At 41.3% G+C, this 24,815-nt stretch overlaps 1 protein-coding gene across 1 annotated transcript in view; it reads left to right on the forward strand.

The window, feature by feature from the left end:
* LOC146798157 (somatostatin receptor type 1-like) overlaps positions 1 to 18,651 on the forward strand; it is a 225,933-nt gene extending 207,282 nt beyond the window's left edge. The window contains exon 2 of the mRNA XM_085627940.1: positions 16,274 to 18,651. Coding sequence (XP_085484066.1) covers positions 16,567 to 17,652 — 1,086 coding nt within the window. The 5' untranslated portion in view covers positions 16,274 to 16,566 and the 3' untranslated portion in view covers positions 17,653 to 18,651. The remainder of the gene's footprint in view (positions 1 to 16,273) is intronic.
* Positions 18,652 to 24,815: the final 6,164 nt, after the last annotated feature.

Below are 24,815 nucleotides of genomic sequence, written 5' to 3' on the forward strand. Positions count from 1 at the left end.
GTGTTGCTCATATATCTGGGCCGTGCAGTGGCAAAAACAACAAAATAGATTGAAGATCTCCTTAACATACTGGTTTTAACATCTTAAAATTGTCATCAGCATTAGCCACAGTACAAAATAATAAACTTGGAAGGGGTGGTTCCTGTCTAAATTAATTCCATCCTTTCCTCTCAAACAAATCTCAACAATTTTTTCTGGCTGAATTTCTGCCAGATCAAATAAACATCTCTAATGCATCCCCCAGGTCCGCACTGCGCTATCTTTTCCTTGTGTAGATGCACTCACTGGCTGACTAATTCAGCCCACACAGACTCAAATCGTAGATGTTTGCCGACGATTCCCAGATCCATCTCAATATCCTAAAAGGCTTTGGGCATCATTGTGACCAAGCAAACATCGCAAAATGTCTGACCAACTTCCGATGATGACCAACATTGAGAGTGACTCGCACCCGGCCATGCTCAGTGTTTTCATAAATTATGTTATTTCAGATGTCATCAGTGATCTCTATGCTGGACATGTCATGGGGGGGTGCGGTTTAGTATAAAATGTTGTGCGGTTACTGATATTTTCACATTGCTATAATGTCACTTTAATCTTTGTTTTTTCATTGAATTTCCAAGGTTTTTTTAAAATTTTAAATGCATTTGTAGGTTTCTCCTGCAGGCAACAGGCATGCGATTGTGCCTGGCCACAGTCCATTGTTCCTTAGATAAGAAACCTCTAATGTTCTATATTTACCATTGGTTGGTTCTTCCTCAGTCTCAATTAGTTGCTCCTCAATAGTCAGTGCGTGCAGGTGTCAATTCCATTTTGTTCCTTTTCATCCTTTTGATGGAGCATGGGCCAGGTTATGATTAGTGTTTCTATTGGTGGCTTCCACTGCTCCACTCCATTAGGGTACTTTTTTGTTCTTCCTCCTCGTCGGTGCTTCCCCATCGTAAGCTTGCTCTGTTATTGCTTATTTGTTTTAGAAGTTACAGAACACTATCAGCAGCGACATTCGCAACAGTCCTAGCTTCGCGTTAACTGACATAACTGAATTGTTTCTTTGTGACTTCAGAACATGAAAATTTCAAATGTCGTTCTTGTATAACTGTTCACTTAGTACCTTGGAATTTGCGGCTTTGTGAACTTTTACAATTTTTGCTCTCATTATCGCATAATTTGGTTCGTTAGGGTTCTCAGGATTAGAACTTTGGTTTACCCATCCCATAACCAATAACATAACCACAAGACGGTTTATTTAGTTGGTGACTTGATGATGCTGTTTACCAGCACATTCATCTGCCGTGATGTAGGAATTCTGGACTGACACGTGATTGGAGTTTGCCAAATGTAGTAGTAAATATTAATACATCTTTCTTCGATTATGCATCATAATCATAAAACATAACAGCCACACAAACACATTAAGATCATTAAAACATTTAGGCCGCCGTATTGCCCTCAGATCACACATCATGAAAGCAGTTAGCAAACAGTTTAAAGGAAAAACAGGGCAACCTAGATATCAAGGCCGTGCAAATTAAAAACTCATAATTTTGTTCCAGTATAGAGCACCATTTAAATCAGAAGAGACCACCAGCAATACAGCATGATCAGATGTAAAAAGGCAGGCCGTAATTGACGAAACCCCTGGATTTTAAAAATGGTGTTAAATACTTTTTGCGCACAAATTCATACAACCTTCAAAATAAAACCAAATGTATCAAGGTTTGTGTGGAACAACCATTACAGGGACAAACTAAAAGTGAATGGGGATCAAACTGGAGGAAAACAGATTAGTGAGTGGATAGAGCCCAGGCGAAATTTTAAAAGCAGTGATCTGTACCAAGGATGTCTAACAGCTGTAAGATAGGGTTCAGTGCCTGATACAGTTTCAAAAGCCAAAAGGAATCTATTAGTGTGTTTCTCAAGTGCCCAGACTTCCCTCTCATCCTTTAGTTGATTTAGAAATCGTTTCCTAAGAGGCCTCCAAACTCCTTTTTTTAGAAACTGCAGCCTATAAAACAGAACTTGTCTAATGCCCTGTGTTTGCTTTGGTATCAAAGAAATCAAGTGGTAAAGCTAGATTCTTTTTCAAAATGTACCCACCACTTTCAGCCCATTCCATTGTTTTCCATCATTGAGGGATTAGATCCTGAAATTAAGGCACAAGATCCAAAGTCATTGGTTCGCTCTGTGCAGTATATGAATTTATGCTTGCACAGTACTTGTGTAGTGCATATGTAGCTGCAAAGTAAATTGCGCAGGTCTGAAGATTGTGTATGGTTACAGGTAGAGTGGTTACTATACAAACACATGTATTGAGTTGGAAATGCAGCAGTTTGATCTCCGATATGGAGTGGGAGCTTTACTTCTCTCTTTTTAAGGGTATTTTTTGTAGCACTTTATAGACTGATGAACCTAGAAAATAGCAGCCAGAGGAACAGAAGATGTGATCTAGTGGTATGTTGCGGACTGTGGATCAGACAGTGTTACAACAAACAAATGATGGACGGAATGCTGACAATGCAGACATTCTCCCCCAGTCAAGAGATCTGGGTTAAATCCATCGTTCTTTTGCCCACTACACCACCCCAGTTTAGACATGGCCATATGCAAATCAGTCTTGACCCTGTGCCTCATGGGAACAGTCCAGCCCGAACTGCCAAGCCATTTCTTCTCTGGACCGGAATCAAGCATCCTAGGACCGGTTTCTGGCTATCAGCCGTCATCAGCCAGGATAGCTTGACTCCAGTGGCGTAGTGAGCACGGGTGTGGATCAGACAGTGGCAGCTCCTCCACTTAGGCGGAGGAGTGTCGCCCTACTACTCATGGAGCAGTGTAAGCGAAAATATGAAATGATAATAAGTTATTATAATTATTTTTCATATGGTCAGGCTAGGACGGGGCGGGGCTTGGCTTCCCTGACGTCGGGGAAGAGGAGTGGTTGTTCACTCTGTAAAGACCACATAAATGCAGGCTGCATTACAGCCAGCATGTAGAACATGCCCAGGCCCCCATTCTCTGGCGGAGCACCAAACCACCACTCTCAGACCAATCACAATGCCTCATTGCAGCGTTGGGATTGGCTGTGGGGAGCCTGGGTGGTTCGTGGTCCCCGGAAGAGAGTTACTCGACAAGGGAGAGACACGGCATTGGAGAGACGCAGCAAGATCAGGTAATTGATATATTTTTTAATTCAACCCCGCCAGCCCCGTACCTTACTGGCCGCCACAGGGATCAGACACATTTAATTTAGAATCTTGGCTTCCCTCAATGAGCATATTGTCTGATGCTAGCAAATCCCTATCTGCTACTCATCAAGTGGCACATGCATCAAGCAATTTTGCAATCACAAACAGTGGGTTTCGCAAAAATCGGCCGTTTGCGATCGCAAAATAGCACCAAGCAATGCATCATTGAAATTCCCAGAATATTTCTGAAATTCGCTAAATTTGTGATTTCCAATTTTACGATCATGAAATAGCGAATTTGTATTTGCAAACTGTAAATTAGGTAATTGCAAACCTAAGCATCAAACATTCGCAAATTGCGATTACACTAGGATTCGCAATTTTGCACATGCAAAATAGCACCAACTCAAATCAGGTGTTAACCAGGTGAAAACTATTTAAACAGCCCCAGAAGGCCACAAAATGTTTCACAAAGGCCACGCTGTATGTCATGGCATGGAGGATGAGGATACAAGCAGCAGCACAGAGAAGGAGGATACAGGAACGCATTTTTAGATTGTGCATTACATTGTTGGGGCAGACAGAGGAAGAGATTATTGAGAAATAAAAGTTAAATTCTTCCATGATCTATGATCTGATAGCTGAATTAGATCCACTACTGCAGCGTCAGACTCGCAGAACACAGAACAGGCATGCCCCTGGAACTCTCAGATGGTGACCCAGATGAAGATGATGAGCCAGGACAACCTCAACAAGCAGCAATCACAGCGAGTGCAGCAGAAGGAAGACAGCACTGTACAGAAATAACACTGAATTATTTTTAACGTGGGTAGTGATGATACAAGACACTACATGGTTTCATTGCCATTTTGATTTATCGAAAAAGAAAAAGACTCCAGATTGTGTTAATGCACACATATCAAACAGAAAACGTGCAAAGTGTAAGTCAGAATGCAACAGGATAACTTTGCCATGGTACTTGTACATCAGCCCAGACAAATGTGGAAAATGGTTACCTCACAAAATGACATTCCTGTGCTCAATGCCACACTATTTTTGGCGCCCCGTTCTGGGTGCTCTGACACATCCCTGTTTCAGCCTTCTGATGCTAAAGTATTCCTTGTGCTGCACCTCCTGCATTCGGTCACTGATGCCATGTTGCTACTGAGGCTGGAGGCATCCTCACTATCCCCTCCACTCATGACATTACTGGCAGCAACTGAAGTCGTTTGCAATTGCTCCACAGCATTGGTGACCTGTATCAGTTCCTGGCCACATCACCGCAGCAATGTGTCATTTCCACCTGCATCCCTACAGCACGTCGAGACAGTTGTGCTGTTGTGGTGCTCAGGCGGTTGATGGCCCTAGTGTAGCCATCTAAGCGGCCAAGAAATTGATGGTGTATTTTGTGGTTGGACACCTGGTCTTCCTGCATCACCTTGCATAACTCCTTGAGTGCTTGTGTCATGTCACTAAAGTGTTGATTTGTTTCCCTTTGACCTTCCAGCACAGCTGTTGTGAGCTGTTTGAAGCTGTAACTCATCTCTCCTATGTTCCTTGCAAATGATAACAGCTGTGCCAGCATTGAACACGTGTTTGCATTGCAGGCACTGTACCCTCAACATTGCGTTCTCCAGCCCACCAAAGGACATTGAAGTGCCACCTTCCTCAGCTCTCATTTGTGCACCTGCCCTGTGCCTCCTGATGAGGACATTCCTATGTTGCACTTGGACTCGTGGTCTTGATGTGGGAGTCTGCTCAGATTGTGCTGTTGGAGTGTCTAGTTGGCTCTCCTCCTCCATTTCTAGTGCAGGCAATGGTGCATCTTTGATCCTGCTTCTTGTGGATGCAGGTGTTGTGGGTGATGGGGACACTGCAATATCTTCTCCTGACTGTGGCTGAGTCTCAAGGGGGTCAAGGCCTTCACTGTCATTTGACTCCTGCGCAGGTGCATCTGTGATGTTAAACAGTGCAATTTCAGTTTGCGTATTTGGACATGTATTTCATCTTGCACATAGTATTGTTTAATAAAGTTAATTATCAACACACTATGTGTAGAGATTCAACTTGCTTGTCACAATTGATTGTACACATGCTGGTTTGCTACACACTTGCCGTTCCAACTGGAGTTGCTGACTGCTATTCCCATAATGCATTTGTGTGTTACAAGTAGAATGTGGTCTGGAGCACTGTTTGCTGCACTAAGCCGGATCTGACTTATGGAGTATGTTTTGTAATTCTAGCATTGTATGGTCATTTGCATGCATCTTAACCTGGAAAGTAGTGGGTGGTGCAGAGGAATCGATCGGCGTCACTCCATCAACAGCCTCAGGCTGAAGGGTAGACTTCACCAGGTCCTCTAAGGCTGTGATGGCTGTTTGTGTGGATGGTCCGCCTCCAGTCTTTTTTGCATCAGCTAGCCTTGCAGCAATCCTTTCCTTGGCCTGGCTCTCCAGGTCATAACACTGCTTGCGCAGTTCCAGAAAGGAGCGCTGTGTGACCCCCACTGAGTTGATTTTGGATTGTATTCCCAGCCATATTTGTCTTTATTCAGACTCTGCGAACTGCAGTGACTGTTTGGCAATCAGTTTATCTCGGCCTTTCACAACTTCCTCTATCGGGATTTCCAACTCCTTTTCACTGAACTTCAGTTTTCTTTTGCGCTCCTTCTGGGGGGGTTCCTGATACCATGCTGAATAATTGCACAGGTTCATCTGTCCCAACGGCTTCCTAGTGCTATGCTCCTGCAGTTTGCCTCCTCCTCCTCACTCTCAGTACACAGGTAACAGCATGGGATGGCTGACTTCCTGATTGTGAGGTCATCATGCTGCTTCGGATTCACAGATTTACTATTAGTGATTCTCTAATAAGAGATTCGCAATAAATGTGAATCTCATTTTTGAATTTGCTAATAGCAATTGCGAATTATACTGAATCGCAAAAAAATTGTGAGTTTTTGGATGCATTGACATTTGCGATTACCAAATAGTGGATAATAATCCAGAAACATGTGTATAGAGATGGCCAGCACTAATCTGCACCAACCTGGTGAAATACTCAAAAGAACTTTTTTGCAAGTACACACGCTTGGCGAACTGCATTCACCATAATGCTTAGGGGCGAACCTGCTGGGAGGTGAAGCAGTGTGATCCCACATTTGTTTCCTGTTTAAAGGCTCCCTCGAGCCATTTGAGCTGACGAGCTTGTGGAAAGGCCACTGCACGCCTTGAGAGGTACTGTGACCCGAGAATACGTTGGCAGCCTGCTCAGCAACCCCAAATATTTGAAATGCCTAATCTCTATTGATGACGGATAGTAATCCAGAAACACGTGTATAGAGATGGCCAGCACTAATCTGCACCAACCTGGTGAAATACTCGAAAGAATTCTTTTGCAAGTACACACGCTTGGCGAACTGCATTCACCATAATGCTTAGGAGCGAACCTGCTGGGAGGTGAAGCAGTGTGATCCCACATTTGTTTCCTGTTTAAAGGCTCCCTCGAGCCATTTGAGCTGACGAGCTCGTGGAGAGGCACCTGCGAGCCTTGAGAGGTACTGTGAACCGAGAACACTTTGGCAGCCTGCTCAGAAACGCCAAATATTTGAAATGCCTAATCTTTACTGATGACGGATTATAATCCAGAAACACGTGTATAGAGATGGCCAGCACTAATCTGCACCAACCTGGTGAAATACTCGAATGAACTTTTTTGCAAGTACACACGCTTGGCGAACTGCATTCACCATAATGCTTAGGAGCGAACCTGGGAGCTGAAACAGTGTGATCCCACATTTGTTTCCTAACATAAACACACTGTTCAATTCCAAGTAGTTCCGCACATGCGTAGTGGTTAACCAATGTCACTAGTTTCAGCCCAGTCAGCAGCTACAGGAATGTGGATTTTCATTCCTTTAACAAACGGTGAGCAGCCAAAATATCGAAACTAAAATATCTACCTACACAAATATCGAGTTTTAAATATCGAAGGGACAGAATATCGATGTCAAAAATATCTATGGACAGAATCTCGATCCTAAGGTAAGTATTTTAATATCGATGTTAGTTATATCGAAGTTAGTAATATCGACATCAAATATATCGATTTTACTAATATTGATATTACTAATATCGATATTTATATTATTGTTATGTATTTTATTATGTATTTAATATGTATGTGTTATATGTTTTTAGTTAAGTGTTCTACTGGTTTTAACATATATGTATACAATTTTTATATGTTAACAATGGTTTTTTAAGTCAATTTTGTGTTTTAGTACCGTAGCGGGTTGTGGGTTTATAGGGGAATAGGGTGGGAAGTAATTTAATTATATGGAATTAATTATACATTTTTAGGAATTATAAATTAATTTTAATTAATTTTTGCGTTTAAGTTCTGTAGCGGGTTGTGGGTTTATAGGGGAATAGGGTGGGAAGTAATTTAATTATATGGAATTAATTATACATTTTTAGGAATTATAAATTAATTTTAATTAATTTTTGCGTTTAAGTTCTGTAGCGGGTTGTGGGTTTATAGGGGAATAGGGTGGGAAGTAATTTAATTGTAATTAATTAATAATTTTTTTTCATTTATTGGTATTGATAATTATAATATTGTTAATTAAGTATTAATTGGTAATTAATTTTTATTAATTGGCAATTAGTTTTAATTAGTTGATTAATTGATAATTATGTTAAGTGTATTATTTTATTAGTGGAGTGTGTCGTGCGTTTATAGGGGAATAGTGTTGGAAGTAATTGAAATCTAATTAAGTAATTATTAAATTAGTTGTTGGGTATTGATAATTAATTAATTGGACAATAATTATTAATTGGGAAATATTTTAAATTATAATATTTTGGTTATGAAAAAAAATTAATTGTTGATTAATCATTAATTGTGAATTAAATATTATGCATTGATATTTCTAATTAATATATTAATAAGTAATTATTAATTGGTAATTAATGTGTAATATTTATTATTTTGGCGTATGAAAAATATTTAATAGTTCAATATTTTTTAATTGGTAATTAATGTTTCATAATTATTATTTTGCGGTATATCTTTTTTTAAATGGTTAAATATATTTTAATTGGTATTTACTTTTTAATAATTCGTTTGTTTTTGGTTATGAAAAATATTGTATCGTTTAATATTTATTATTTGGTAATTAATATTTATTAATTATTATTTACTGGTATTTATTATTAATGTATTTTTAATTAATTATTCTTTGGTAGTTATGTTTGTAATAATTATTTATTGGTATTTGTAAATAATTTTGAGTTATTTAATAATTAAATCACTAATTATTTTAAATAATTATTTTATTTATAACTATGGTATTTTTAACTTCTACGCTATCCAACACTTTCCCTACTGTTACACTCTCTGGAGTTGGAATAGTAATTTTTACCCCTACGCTATCCAACACTTTCCCTACTGTTGCACTCTCTGGAGTGGGAATAGTAATTTTTACCCCTACGCTATCCAACACTTTCCCTACTGTTGCACTCTCTGGAGTGCGAATAGTAATTTTTACCTCTACGCTATCCAACACTTTCCCTACTGTTGCACTCTCTGGAGTTGGAATAGTAATTTTTACCCTTACGCTATCCAACACTTTCCCTACTGTTGCACTCTCTGGAGTTGGAATAGTAATTTGTACCCCTACGCTATCCAACACTTTCCCTACTGTTGCACTCTCTGGAGTTGGAATAGTAATTTGTACCCCTACGCTATCCAACACTTTCCCTACTGTTGCACTCTCTGGAGTGGGAATAGTAATTTTTACCCCTACGCTATCCAACACTTTTCCTACTGTTGCACTCTCTGGAGTGGGAATAGTAATTTTTACCCCTACGCTATCCAACACTTTCCCTACTGTTGCACTCTCTGGAGTGGGAATAGTAATTTTTACCCCTACGCTATCCAACACTTTTCCTACTGTTGCACTCTCTGGAGTGGGAATAGTAATTTTTACCCCTACGCTATCCAACACTTTCCCTACTGTTGCACTCTCTGGAGTGGGAATAGTAATTTTTACCCCTACGCTATCCAACACTTTCCCTACTGTTGCACTCTGTGGAGTTGGAATAGTAATTTTTACCCCTACGCTATCCAACACTTTCCCTACTGTTGCACTCTCTAGGGTTGGAATAGTAATTTTTACCCCTCCGCTATCCAACACTTTCCCTACTGTTGCACTCTCTGGAGTGGGAATAGTAATTTTTACCCCTACGCTATCCAACACTTTCCCTATTTTTACACTCCCTGGAGTGGAAATAGTAATTTTTAGCTCTACGCTATCCAACATTTTCTTTACTGTTTTTTTTTGGAGCTGGAGTAGTAGTTTTATTGTCGGTGCTATTTAATATTTTTTGTATTATTTTAGCTAATGTAATATATAATTAATTTGAACAATATTCAAATTAAATGTAATTTTTTAAATGTGTTATATATAATTATTTAATTTTTATTCATGTTATTGTTTTATGTGTATGATGTATTTGTAATTTATAATAATTTTTAACAAGTTATCAGTTATTAAAATAATTATTAAAATGTATTATTAAGTAAGTATATATAATATATATTATATGTATATGTTTAATTAATGTTTTATTACATTATATATATTAATTATTAATTTTAAACATTATAACATATAATTAAGTATGTTTACTTTATTTATAAATATTATTTGGTTTATTTTACATATTTTTTTTTAACTAAAAAATACTTTATATTTTTAATAACGATATTTTTGACATTCTATATTTTATTTTCGATATTTTTGTACTTACCATGTTGTAGATAGGATCTCGATATTCTTGTCATCGATATTTTTGTGTCGATATTTTTGTAGGTCGATTTTCTGTCCGTCGATATTCTGTCAGACATTCTAACAAACAAGTAGGTGCATTGATATCCCGGCGCCTGTTCCGACAAAACTGCTGAACAGCTTCAATGTAATCACTCTTTTGCAGTAGGCAGAAGATTATGCCCAAAGACAGCATCATCAAAGTAAGTTATTCAATAAACAGCATAAATAACTGTGAAATTTCAAAGTTGTGCAAATGTGCATACAGCCCTGGACCCCTACCTTGCTGCTGAGGGTTTCAGACTCCCGATACATGGCCCGTATCAGATCGCCTGTCTCCCCATGCTCTGTCCCAAGACACTAGCAGAGCCCAGCAACAGGCTAGCATCAGTGCGAAGAGCCAATCCAGGCTGCAGTTGGCGCCGGTCACCAGGCAGAACTTGCCAGTCACGCTCTTACCCCAGGGCCGCACCAGCCTGCCTAGCGGTGTCTTAGAGCCAAGGCACCCCGATCAGCCTGCCCTCCTCCACTGGGAAATTGAGGTCACATCCGTCTGCCTCCGTCCCTTTCCCAGTCTTCTACTTCAAGGACTGAAGAGTGAAGACACGGAGAGGGTCTAATCAGGAAAGCTGGTTTGCTGACTGACAGCAAACATTAAGAAATAGGATCAATGAATTGGAAGCTGCGTGGCCAGAAGGACCAAAATGAAACAGTGCACATTGGTGAGCATTACAGACTTATCATGTTGGCCTCAACTTATACAGATATGCAGCCAGTAATTCACACTTCATTATTAATAATGGTTAACTATGCTCTGTGCCATATTTAGTGAAGATCATTCCCGCTAAATTCCTCAGTGGTGGGAAGCGGGTGCCAGTAAACTCCGCTAAGCGTCGGAACACGAAGTTTTGCCAAACTTCGCATTCCAAGCGGAGTGCGAAGTGCACAAATTATGTCAACTCTGTCGGCGTAGCGTAGTTTACCACCCAGGGTTAAATATTTGCTAGACTTTTAATTCCCACATGTGGACTCTGAGCTGGTCCAGGGGTTTAGAGGAGCTCATAACCCAGAAGTAGTGAAGCATACTATACACCAATTAAAAGCAAACAAAGCCAGATAGGTTCTCAGTGACTTTTTACAAAACTTTTTGTGGATTTCTTGCAGAACCCCTTGCCGAGGTCTTTAATTCTTTCCTTTTCACCAAGTCTGTCATGCCAACTATGTTAGAATCCACTGTAACCTTATTTTTGAAACCGGGTATGGATCCGTTGGCCAGCTCCTCCTATAGACCTATTGCCCTGTTAAACTTTGATGCCAAGATCTTCACCTCCATCCTAGTCACCCAGCTGCATTCCATCTGGCCGCTGTTGATATCTAGTTGCCAATCGTGTTTCATCCACAATTGACAAGCTTGCTATAATTTGCGCTTGGCAGTAAACGTGATTGATGCGGCAGAGGGCTCCAAAACAACCACTCTGCTCTTGCTTGACGTGGAGAAGGCTTTTGATCCGGTGGATTGAGGGTTTCTGTGCGCAGTCCTATCTAAGACGGGGCTGGGCCCTCACATGATGTTGTATTTGTTGGCCAATTATACATCTCCGACCACCCGGATCAGGGTCAACAATGCCCTTTCCTCCTTGATACTGTGGTATATACTTAGTTTTTGTTGCATATATTTCTTTAATGTAGAAATGTAAGACTATCTAGAATGTCCCTTGTTGCCAAGTAACATTAGAATGTGGTCTTAGGAGTCAATGTTGTAGCTGTGTCTGGTGGAGCTGTTAAGTTTGCTGGCTCCACAACAATGTGGCCATGAAATAAACTACTTCAAATTGAACCTGTTTCCTGCCTCTTCACTACAAAAACCACTTGGCAGATGCACCAGACAGGGATGCCCTCTGCCTCCCCTAATTTACGCTCTCATGATGGAGCCTCTAGTTCACTGCATTGAATCAAATCCTGGGATCTAGTGTATTGAGGTAGATGGTGAGCAGTATAAATTGTCCCTCTTTGCCGATGATGCTCTATGTTTCCGCACACATCTTTAGACACCACTCCCATATTTATTAGACAAATGACATTGGTTTTTAGGAAGTCTTGTGTTCTAGTATCAATTACACCAAGTCTACGGACTTAGGAGTAGCTTATCCAAACCACAAGATTCATACTTTGCTCTCTTCCTTCGGCCTGGCTTGGGGGGCTACCGACCTGCGCTATCTGGGTATTTGCCTGACCATTTCTGTCTACAAGCTTTATAATTATATAATTACGCCGGTATTGGAGGCCTTACTTAAAGACCTCTATCACTGGGGCATGAATGAGATATCTTGGCTGGGCCAAATTAACACCGTAAAGATGAACTATTTACCATGCCTGGTGTATGTAATGCACACCATGCCCCTTTGGATCCCTGAGAGACTATCCAGCAAGCCCAAAGGCACTTACTGCAATTTGTGTGGTTAACTCTATCCCCCACATACTAAGGACCACTCTTCATGAGAGATCGCTGGATGATAGGACTATATATGCGCCACACAATTGAAATCTGGCCTGGATTGGCATATCCCCCACTACAGAAAGCTTTGGGTGCTCCTGGAGCAAGGATGCTCGACCCTTCCATACAAAACATCCTGTGACTGAGCCCTCATGATCGTTCTCCATTGAACCAATCTCCTCTTTATGCTACCGCAACCTTCTCAGGTGTTAGGAAAGGGTCAACCTTAGTCAGGTGGCCAATGCTAATTCCTCCCTAATGCCTCCTACAATACATAATTTAGATTTTGTAACAAGCACTATTGATGCCTGCTTTCCGGACGGGGGTGGCACCTTTACTGGATGAGCTATATCACGTGGTGTCACCTTAGATAGACAAACGTCCAGACAACGCTTCCAAATGACTTCCTCCGATTAATTCTGCCACAACCAATTATTATACTGGACTCACTCAACCCCGGTAAAAACAAAAGGTATTAGAACCAAGATTACCATTGAACACCTATTGCGCAGGGGTCAACTAGGAAAGGCATTACCCACCCATACCGGGCTCTCTGTGAACTTTTCAAAGCATGACGATATTCAAACCAGTTATGGTGGGAACAGGACCTAGGCACATCCATTCATGATGAAACCTGGCAGCAGGTGTGGAGGTGACCATCAAGGACCTCTATTTGCCTCTAACACAAAGCCAATTCTTAAAAACTCCTTACAACATGGTACTGGTACTTTACACCGGTTAGACTGCATGCTATAGTTGACACCTCTGATCTCTGCTGGAGGGCCTGTGGCTCTAGGGATACTTGCACATGTAGTGGGAATGTGTACTTGTTAGGCATGTTGATTTCCCAAATATGTTCAGCAACCCTTCCAATGAACCCTTTGGTGCTTTTGTTGAGAGCGTTTGGAGAAGACTTTGCTTAACTGTGTTCCACCCCCAGGGACAAGTTACTCTTCTTTTTCCTCCTAGTGGCCAGGCTCACTATAGCTGACACCAGGAAGAGCCTCCTCCCTCCCATCCTTGCTTTGTGGTGGACCAAGGTGTGGCACATTTACGTAATGGAATGCTTGACTGCTTTGGTAACGGACATGATGAATACATTTTGAACATACCTGGTCACCCTTCCGGACATATATCAAGAGGGACTGGGCAAGTATAAATCCTACTACTACCATGTCTTCTACCTTGCAACTTGCTCGTATGGGGGGCTTTTTAACATCTGATAGTGAGCTGGAGTGGGAGGGTTGATGGGTAGTTGCAATTCCCACCAGACTTAGTAGATCTGTGTATCGATGACACATTGTGTGGCATCTCTGTACTTGTTTAAATTCTTGGTTGCACTTCATTGCTCTAGGTGCTTTTGTATGGTTGTGGCCCTTTTTGCCCTTGCTGCCCTTTTTAACTCTCCTCTGATGCTGCGATCACCCCGGTCCTGTCCCTTCTATATCTTCCCTCCTCCCCCTTTCTTGTGCTGCTATGGTTTTTACCCTTGAATAATTTAATGATTCTTTAAATAAAAGTTTTAAAGAAGCAACAAAACACCAAATAAACAAAGACATTTTCAGTTACAGTTACTGAACTAGTGATGAGTTGCACCCACGTACGGTACTGATTTTGACCTCACATTTCACATCACTCATGGCATGTTAAAAGACACCATCAAAAAGCATTGCTAATGATATCTCAAATTACATGGTTGATCACATCACTGAGGATATCGTTGATGACCTCACCCAACGATTGTGACAGTGTGCTGTAGGCTTTGTTGACTGGAAGATATTCAACAGCTACAGCTGTGCCAAATTTTCTATCACAAATCAACTGATAGTGAACATAACTTTTGGCAACATGCAAAACACATAGCATATTTGTTAGCTCGCCTACATTTGGTGGACGCTAGGCTCATTTTACTGGTATTCACCTGCCTCACAACCAAAATGTCTCCATAGACTTTAATGGGTCACCCACTTTTTAAACCTTGAACACACTCCAAAAAGAGTTTGTTCCCTATTGACCTTAATGAGACTACCCTCATAAAGACTTCCCATGACCCTCAAATTTGAGTCAAGAGGGTGACAAATATGCATTAGCCACTGGTAAGACACCTACATCAAGGCTCTAAGGACAATCCTCATTGTTTGATAAAAATACACTACCCACTTTCCTGAAATGAGCAGACTGGCAGAAAACCTTAGAGTCATGCTGACAACCACATAGTGAGTTAAACCATCTCTAAATGTGTCACCCCTACATTCAGCATAATTCAACAATGTTGACTGCCGTAAAATCTTCAGTAAATTTCTGGAAATAAACATCACACCTAATAAGCATCTGCTTTACATAGAATGTGTCTAAAGCCCTGTATATCATCTATTTTACATGGAAACATAGCCAGGCAAATGGAAGCTTCAGCTTTTCTCGTAGATGTTTGCCAACAAACATCGGTTATATTATGATGATGTATGTAACTATAGGCCTTTTACTACCAACTTTCTTTTTTAAATGATGTATGGATTTACTGAGTAATGTGAGTAGCAATATCATGGATAATGTCATCAATGATGTCATCAGTTATTGACATCAATGTGGGGATTTGAAATTACAGCTCTCAGTAATGTTGTTTAAAATGTCACAAGGGATATAACATGTCACATCGTAATTAGTGCTTAATGGAGAGCAAGTTATAGTTAGTTCACTAAACTATAACTGGTGAATTCCAGTGTTTTTAAAGTTAGTTCTTCTCTCATTGCAACACCTAACTATAGCGTCACTTAAGCATTTGTTTTTTTTACTAAATGTTATTGGTTTTTCTTAATGTTTTAAGATCTTATTATCATACCTAACTATATCACTTTAACTTTTGATTTTCGGTAAATTTCTGTAGTTTTAACTATATTCCAAGCTGAGCATACGCCTAATACGATCTCATTGCCTACTTATAACACCACTTTAACCTTTACTTATGTCAGTGAATTTCTGTGTTTTAAAAAAATCATATTATAGGTCCTTCATGTTGTAACCATGCACTGCTTATTACCTCACTGTTAAATATTGCCACATAAAATCCCTTCTAACACTCTGCAACAATTAAGCCTTGCCTCTCTAAGGTTATGGATCAAAACATCAAATAGCACAATACAAACTGTTATCTGGGTTAACTGTTCGCCATCTTGGTACCCCATGGGTGCTACCTATACCCTGTGCTTAATTCCTGCTCTTGGTTGCGGGTGGTGGGTACTGGAACTCCTTTTCCGAGTTCAACATGGTTTTAATTTCTCGTTATCATGCTTAAACCCAGGGCAAGAAAGTAAAATCCCGAAATAGGAGAAAGAGGGAGAAAGAAAAGATAGGAAAACAGTGCCAAAGGGTAAAGACAGGGAACATTAAGAACCTGCAAGAGTGAAATAAAAGGACCGGAAATGTAGGGTGGTGGAAGAAAGAGGCATGAGGTGGAATCAAGAGTAGGTAGCCTTAGTTATTCCGTAACCACTGTATTTGGCAGCACTGCTTCAGGACCCCAGCAAAAACTTTCAAATTCAACAATACCAATTGGCTCATCTGTGTACGATATATGACATCTGTACTGTAAATCTTGTGTGCGTTCAGGCAAACTGTATCTGTATGCTGCTAGACAGAAGGAATACATTGCAATTGAAATAATTAACATGATACATTGCAACATTAACTTGCACTAACGTTTCCATTTGTTTCTTATAATTGTCTTTTTTTTTTCTCTTTTCTGCATATCTCCGATGAATGTATTTCCAGAAGTTCCCCGGGTCTCCTGATAACACCTGCCTGCTGAATCAGCTGAGGTCCATTGCAGACTATGCCTGGTTGAGGCATGAACTACAACGGAAGTTGTGAGGGCTCCAGTGGAGGGGGTTGGAGATCAGGGATCCCCATATGTACTAAACGGCAAGAGATTACTTGGGAGCCTTCAAATCCTGTGTGGTGTGACCACAAGAGAAAAAAGTTTTGTTTTGAAGATGTAGATGAAACTCAATAATTGTGTACGCCTGCGTCTACCATAACAGATACTCTGTGGGAATGGACGCACCATGGTGGATCCACTCAACACCACAGATGGGCCGTTCCCCAACACTTCTGATCCCTTTTACCATGACCATGCAGCCAGCCGCATTATCATCCCTTCTATTTATTCCATTGTCTGCTGCGTCGGGCTAACAGGCAATGCCATGGTGATCTACGTTATCCTGCGTTATGCTAAAATGAAGACTGCCACCAACATCTACATTCTGAATCTAGCCATTGCGGACGAGCTCTTCATGTTGAGTGTGCCATTCCTGGCCACCGCCACAGCTTTACAACACTGGCCCTTTGGTTCCTTCATGTGCAGGCTGGTGCTTAGTGTTGATGCCATCAATATGTTCACAAGCATCTTCTGCTTAACAGTGCTTAGTGTGGACCGCTACATTGCTGTGGTGCACCCCATCAAGGCAGCCAAATATAGACGACCAACAGTAGCCAAGGTCATCAACTTCTGCGTCTGGATTCTATCACTGGTGGTCATCCTGCCTATCATAATCTTTGCCGATACAGTGCCATCAAGTGATGGTGGGGTAGACTGTAATTTCCTGTGGCCAGAGAATTCCAACTTTCTCTGGCTAGAAGCCTTTGTGGTGTACACATTCCTCCTGGGTTTTCTTATCCCATTGGTGGCCATCTGTCTCTGCTACTGCCTCATTGTGGTGAAGATGAGGGCAGTGGCACTCAAGGCGGGCTGGCTGCAGCGGCGCAAGTCAGAGCGCCGCATCACACGAATGGTTATGCTGGTGGTGGCTGTCTTTGTCGTCTGTTGGATGCCCTTCTACATCATCCAGCTCTTCAGTGTCTTTTTCCACCCACCTGACCCTTTAGTCACTCAGCTTTTTGTCATCCTCAGCTATGCCAACAGTGGTGCCAACCCCATTCTGTACGGCTTTGTATCTGACAACTTCCGCCGTTCATTCCAGCGTATCATCTGCTTCCGATGGATGGATGGTGGGCTGGAGGAGCCCATGGACTACTGCGCTGTGGCCCTGAAGAATCGGGTGTGCAAGCCCAGAGACTTCCCACAGGATTACTTAGGCTCTGAGATGGTGTACAGGAATGGGACCTGTGCCACAAAAACCACAATGCTTTGAGTGGAAGGTCATCTGATTCGGGGGACAGCACCAGGGACTCAAGAACAGTTTATAGACCAAGCATTGCTATCAAAACTGGCTATCAATTTAGGCGCGGGCGCTAGTTACTGTATGACTAGGTGGCAACCAATTTAATCCATAGACAGATATTGCACTTTGCCCTTCCTTGTAAGTCTTTCATCACCAATCTCTTCTTTTTTTAATACCGACCCACATTCCTTTCCTTTACCAACAACTGTTTAGCACCCTTTGTTATGTTTGACTACTAGTTCATGTTGCCCCCCCTTTTCCTTTATCTTCTCCATCTCATCCCTTTTCCCTTCCCTTCCATTTCCCCTCTCTACCCTCCGTTAAAAAGTGTCTTAGATAAGAAAACCAATGACACAACTGCATTTGCTCAAGGTCCTCTGTCATAGGCAGATTTCTGTGTGGAACATGCCAATTTTTTCAGCTAGTTGAAAGAACAACAAAACGAGAGAGAGAAACCACGCCCAAGAAACAAACGAGTTTGTCCTTCTGTTTTCTTCCCCATTATTATGTCTGGGATGTTCTAAGAAATTTCAGGACATTTTATTGACGGTCTCCCTCCCTCCCTCCCTAGAGGGGCTGTGTGTGCTTCCGCCGTGCTGGATAGGCACTTCAAATGAGTAAAAATTAAGCGGAACAGTGAATAAACACAAGTCATTAAATACGATTTATGAATGTATATTTGGATCATAAACCTTCCACGTCTGACTTTCTTCTTCCTTGACCCCAAACGGTCACCGTTACCAGTTCCAGTTCTTTTTGCTTTCTAAGACCTGAACAAAAAACGGCATGACTTCAACTAGACATAATGCACTTAGGAGAGAACTGGCTCACTCTCTTCTCATTATCCGAACAGACTACTATCACATTAATACTTCATGGACATGAACACAATCACAGTGACAGAAATCACATGCACCATTGTAGGCACTAAAACCAAACCTTCAATTACACCTCTGGGTGGCATTGAGCATTAAAAGTATTCTCCACTGCCAACCTCTTAGACAACCGCGCCCCATCTGTACCGGCAGAGAGGTCATGCTACCACCTTTTTGCCCCCAACGAGAAGAGTGTCTTTCAGGCTGAGCAAGGGTGTCAGTCAGCCTGACAGACACTCTTCTTGCTCGGGTCAGGCAGCGAAGAGCAAGGCATGCGCTAAATGCACAGGTGCCTGACAGCCTGAACTGAACTTTGCCAGGCTGAGGATTTCACAGCCCTGTTGGTGTGACCCCCTTAGTCTAGCAAAAGTGCTTCGAGACCTCCCCTTGTGATGAGGAAGAGCGTCACTGATAGCCTCGAACCAGAGCATGTCAGTTTTAAGTGCTGAAGTGTCAATGGGCGAGTTTCAGTCAGTGACACCTCCAGGGGTGGGCAGAACTCATGGAATTTGACTCCGTGGAATTCCGTGGAGGTACATAAAAACTTGTGAATGCCCCAGAGTTAGGCCGACAGGCAGAAATAGGCATGTTGTGCTGCTCGCACTACGATTTTGTGCTGGTAGTGCGTTACGTGCTGAAAGATTAGCACGAACGGCACCACTCGGTGCTCCAGAGAGTGCAGCTACTTGAGTAGATTTTGCCGCCTCTCGAGTAGATTTTCTACTTGAGTGGTAGCCTTCTCACTGTATAAGGTGGCGACCGCCTGGGTTTAAGAAATCCTGACAGGTGGCCTCCTAGCGACCGGAAATCAAGCTGAGGACGCCATATCTCACTCACACTCTCCAAATTACCATTCTCTAGGTGGGCGTGAGAAAAAATTTCACCACATGGCAATTGGCAGAATTTGGCCAGAACTATGCGTAATAAGAGTCACCAAAATTCTGCCAATTTTGCAGACTGAAGGGAATTTTCCACCCACCCCTAGACACCTCGTCACAGGTTGGGGTGAGTGGGGTTGACAAGTCTCACTGACTCGTTGGTTAACATAAGGTTAGCCAATGAGAGAAGGTAGCAATCCCAACCCTCCCCGGACCTCTAAGTCTTTCCTCCAGGAGAGCTACAGATAAGTTTTACGCTGTTCGAGGCCTGTGTGTGTGTGTAGATGCATGAATCTATGTATGATTTGGTATTTGGGAGCGCTGTGAATGGGTGTGTGTGTGTGTGCATGTGTGTGAATGCATGAGTGTGAGTGAGTGTGTATGTGTGGCCCCCTGTGCCCCTCCCTGCTTAAATTATGCATACCACTGCTCCTAGATAACACAAAACCATCTTAAAATAAGTCACAGATCGCACCCTCCAGGCTCTCACAGTATAGCAAATCATGACACTTGGGTGCAGATTTTTATCAACACTTTGCGCTTTCGCACAGCTACAGAGAATGAAGTAAAGTGGCAAAGTGTTGATAAAGTATTTATTTGCATGCGCAAAATACATTTTTCACTACGTTGCGTCAAGGGGTATCCATTTGTGCTACATGGGTGTTCCCGCTCAAGCACCCAACGGTCTTTGACGCAAATCACTATTAGATAAAATTAGTAGACCGGGTTTCACGCCCAAAAATAACACCTCCTTGAGGCAGGCATTAACAAGAAGAAATAATTGTATTTCTCTTAACGTTTCTCACATTGCACGACTATGGCAATGTACCGCACACATCCAATAATTGAAATGTTTTAGAGTGAGTTTAAGCACTGTATGGTGTATTGGAATGATAACCTTTGAGTACAAAGAATATGCTAAGCACCTTGAACCGAATTGTGCACTATAGTGTGGCAGTAGACAGCTGCTTGTGAACCAATGTCGGGGGAGATGAGGCACTGTCATATCTTAGTAGATGGTTTTGCAATGCTCTGTTACCTTGGCACTAAACAGCACAGCAACTTTGGTTTTTGCGCTTCGTTGTGCTATTTTTATTAAATAAATGCGCTCCATAACGACTTCACTTCTAAGTGGACCACAGCAGCAATCCTGTCCATATTCCATGACATTTGTGTTCATGTCCCAACTGTACTTTCTCCTACAGCTTCTGATGCCTAGGAACTCTGGTTAGATATCTTCCTTTACTAAGACGTTCATCTGCAATCACTTATGACGCCCAAGATCTGTATCAAACACCCTTTCCCTTATTTGTATTGTCATCATAGGACCACTCACACCAACTATACCTCTACTACCATCGAGCTCACACTTTTCAGTCTGATATTAAAAATCAGCGAGACATCTTCACAAGCAATTAAGGTCTCAACAACTTCTTCACCAAAGTAACTTGAGACATCAAAAAATACAGTGCAACTTCAAGCCAATCTGCGACCAATCTCTAGATCAGGGTTGGGTGCAATTGCAATATTTCTTCCACACAAAATAAAAATTATGGTTATGAAAATGATGCATGTTAGGAGAAATACACTTTGGCGTTTGAATCTTGCACATGAAGTATACCCTTGTGTTCAAAAGCCACTAGGGATATCTAAACTGGAGCCATGAATTTTGCTAGCACGGCCATTCAACAACTATTAGGACGCCAGACATTTTCTGCGTGAACCACTCTCTTGCAAATTATGCGGAAAGACTTAAGCAGGAAAAAAAACTTATAAAGAACAATAAATCCAATATTCCACATTTAGATACGATTATGATCATATTCCCAAAAATGTTTGGGCATCCTGCATGTAGATACACCTACACTTCCATATCCTCACTCAACAGAGACAATCAAGCAAAAAAACTCTGGAAAATCTTTACCTGACAGATCCCTCATAATACCATTCCTACTAGACCGCTTGATAACTCTGATCTGCCTTAATAAAGTCTGGGCAGATTTCTTAGCCCCTCGTGGACACGAATACAGACACCACACTCACTTCTTGAATCATCATCATCAAATCCTTACCTAAGATAGTCAGAAACACTCCTTCTAGAAAAGATTTAAGTGAACCAAACAACCACACACTTGTCACCAGTACTTCTGGAGACAGTACTAGAGGCTCAACTCAAGATGCACTGGAAAACACTACATACATTTGACATACAACAATATAGAATTTGTCACAGGCACTGAAAGAGCCCTCATCATTAATATTTGATTTATCGGAAATTCTAATATGGTGAATATCACATTGATGAATCGAGTCTGACATAGGTATGTCTTGACATAAATCCAAAATGTCTAAAAGCCTAATTAATGAAAAAGCAAAGTAAAAATACACAGGGAAGAGGTATGAATTGAAAATTAAAAATTGAAAAGTCACTGAAAGCGATGACAAAGCCAACAAAGAAGAAATTGTAATTCTGTAATAAAAATAATAAAGGAGAGAGAAAAAATAAAAAGACCTTGGTGTGTTAGATTGTTGACCACTGTTAAATATACCCAGTAAGTGGTGAGAGTAAGAGGAAAGGAGGCTAAACGAAGGAATGAATAGTAGGTACGCAAAAGAGAAAAAAGGGAGAAAAGGCAGGGGGAAGTACTATGATGAGAGTCGTCAGTAGTCGCGGCTCGCATGATTTGCGGGTGGGGGGGTCACATGGAGGGTTCGCGACGGATGGGTAATTAAAAAAAAGCCTTACCTCACTGGGTCCCGCGCCGCCTCCGCTCGTGGCCGGGTCCCATGTTTTCCTGCGTCTTCAGGGCAGAGGGCGGACCAAACAGTCAGGGCCCACATCATTGGGCAAGCCACTCCTCCCCAACCCGCCCACCCTCCCGCCCCCAACCAGGCATACCGTTCTGCTTTCTCGCAGGGCGAGAAGAAGAAACATAAAATGGTATTTAAATTACCATTTTATATTTCTTCTTCTCGAGCTGCGAGGCAGCAGTGGGGCGGCGCTCTTCCACCCTAATGGAGGAGCCGCCCCAGGTCAACAGAAAGGTGAAAAACTCAACCCATCCTAAAAATGAAAAAAAAAAAACGTACCAAAGCATTAAGGGGAATATGTAAATGAGTAGATGGCAAGGCTAAGGGAAGGAATATGATGAAGTGATTCCTAATATGTTTACATTCCTAAAATAAGAGGAACAAAGCAGGGAGGTAGGAACAGGAGGGATGAAAAGGGCCTGCTAAAAATAAAACACAATATGACAGGAAAGGTGCCTAATGAAAAATAGCAAGCAGCACACCAACAATAAAATGTCATTTCAACTGACCAGAGCTCTTACTAAAATAAGGGTTGAAGCTTAATGGTAAATACATTAAATTAAGGAAATTTTATAGACATGTCTACTGCAGCCATGAAACGTAGCAAGCATAATCGAGTCTAAAGAAAACTTCAGATCCATTAGAAACCACTGTCACATTTTATTATAAAATAAATTGGCACATATAGTGGTATGCGGATTAACAAAAACAAATAACGCTGAAGTACATAGTAATATATCACTATGTTTTCGCATGTCAAAAAGTGATTTGGGGGTTTGGGTGGTCTTCCTAAAGATGGGAAGCAAAACTGACAAATAAAAATAGATATAACAGAACCTCTGAATCTAACTTCGTCAACCTTGACAATGCTAATATTAAAACAAATGCTATCCCTTAGAAGGATGAAAATGAGAGAATCTAAACATAGCAGGACTTCTACTGAAGACTCATCCCAAACTTCAAGCATGGTCAACTCAACAGCCCACTGCCTTCCCTCATACACCTACCTTTCTTAAAAATATATATTCTATTTCTGTTTATTAAACTGTACATACAAGTCACAATTTCAGCATTATCAAAGGAGTTACATCAATTTGTTATAAAGAATATGATATTTTTTAGGAGAAATAACAGTACAGAGCCGCAAAAATTGCAACGCAAATGATATTTCCGACAAATAAAAAGTATTTGTTATTGCTAGTCTTCCTGCACCCAATCATTTACAGGTGTATTTCACCTTGTTTAATTCACTACTGCCATTTTTTATCATTAAAGTCACACATCACAGAAAGCAAAACATACTAGCATTAAGAGACTTAGGCCCTCATTAACAATAGCCCAATTAACAATAGCCCACTAGTTTCTGGCATGTGCAGAAGCTCCTGTTACCACACATATCCTTATGCTGAATATTGTGATTTTTAATCAAACCTGGTGCATACTGGGGGGCATACTTACAAAGAAGTGACGGAGCGGGCCTTAGCCTTGTTGGTTTAATGTCGCGCTACGCCACTTCTGAAACACAGGGCTGCACCGTATTTACAATAATACGGTGCAACCCTGTGTTTCCCCCTACACTGGCGCTAAATTTATTTAGATGCCAAGTGAAAATGCAGGCATCCTTGCACCATAGTGCAAGGGTGCTTGTGTTGGGAGGAATGATTGTTTTTGTGAAGGAAGGTGTACCTCCCTACACATAAACAACCTTAAATGGTGATTTGTAACTTCTATGTGTGCTGCTTTGTGCAGTATACATAGAAGTTGCAACTCGTCATTTTTAAAATGATTGTTTATGTGCAGGAAGGGACACCTTCCTGCACATAAACAATTATGCATGGCGTTTTGCTGTTTTGTATGCTGAGCACATAAAAAACACATTTTTTTATTTTTTAAATAAAGCTTTTCTCCTCTTTGTGCCCTGTTCAAATCAGGTTTTCCCTTGGCTTAATGTTGACGCGCACCCATATTAGGGCCACTCTTGTACATATCGGGCAGCGTCAAAATCAGTGTGTGTTGTGGTGGAACACCCACCGTAACGTCCATTGCGCACCCTTTCATGCTAAGTATAGCGTGAAAGGGTGCCTTATTCACAAGACAGCGTTAAGACCGCCTTGTAAATAAGGCAAAGCACGTATCGCCACCACAACGCCCAAAATAGTGGCGTTCTAGTGGCAATAGGGGCTTTTAAATATGCCCTTGGGTGTGATATAAATGGCATACCCATGAAACATTTCAGCATGTCACAACTGCTGATACAGACTGGTGGAAAAATGCCAGGTAAATAGTGGATTTGGAAGCAGTACGCACAAAAATAGGCATGCTATGCACAATTTTAAGGGCAAAACCTGTAATAGGCAATAATTATTGTGCTCTAAAATTTCCAATACCTTAGTGTCAGAATTTGTGATAGCTAGAGCACATTAAATAAGGCTTGTTGTTAGCAGAGGTTAACGAAATTGTCATTTTAATAATGGAACAGGCATGCAAATTCAATAGATGACAGAAAATGTGGAGCTTCTTGGGGTACCTTAAAAGCAGACCACATTCAATATGTACTGTTTGGCCTCTT

The sequence above is a fragment of the Triturus cristatus genome, chromosome 9 (assembly GCF_964204655.1).
Source record: "Triturus cristatus chromosome 9, aTriCri1.1, whole genome shotgun sequence".
Taxonomy (NCBI): Eukaryota; Metazoa; Chordata; class Amphibia; order Caudata; family Salamandridae; genus Triturus; species Triturus cristatus.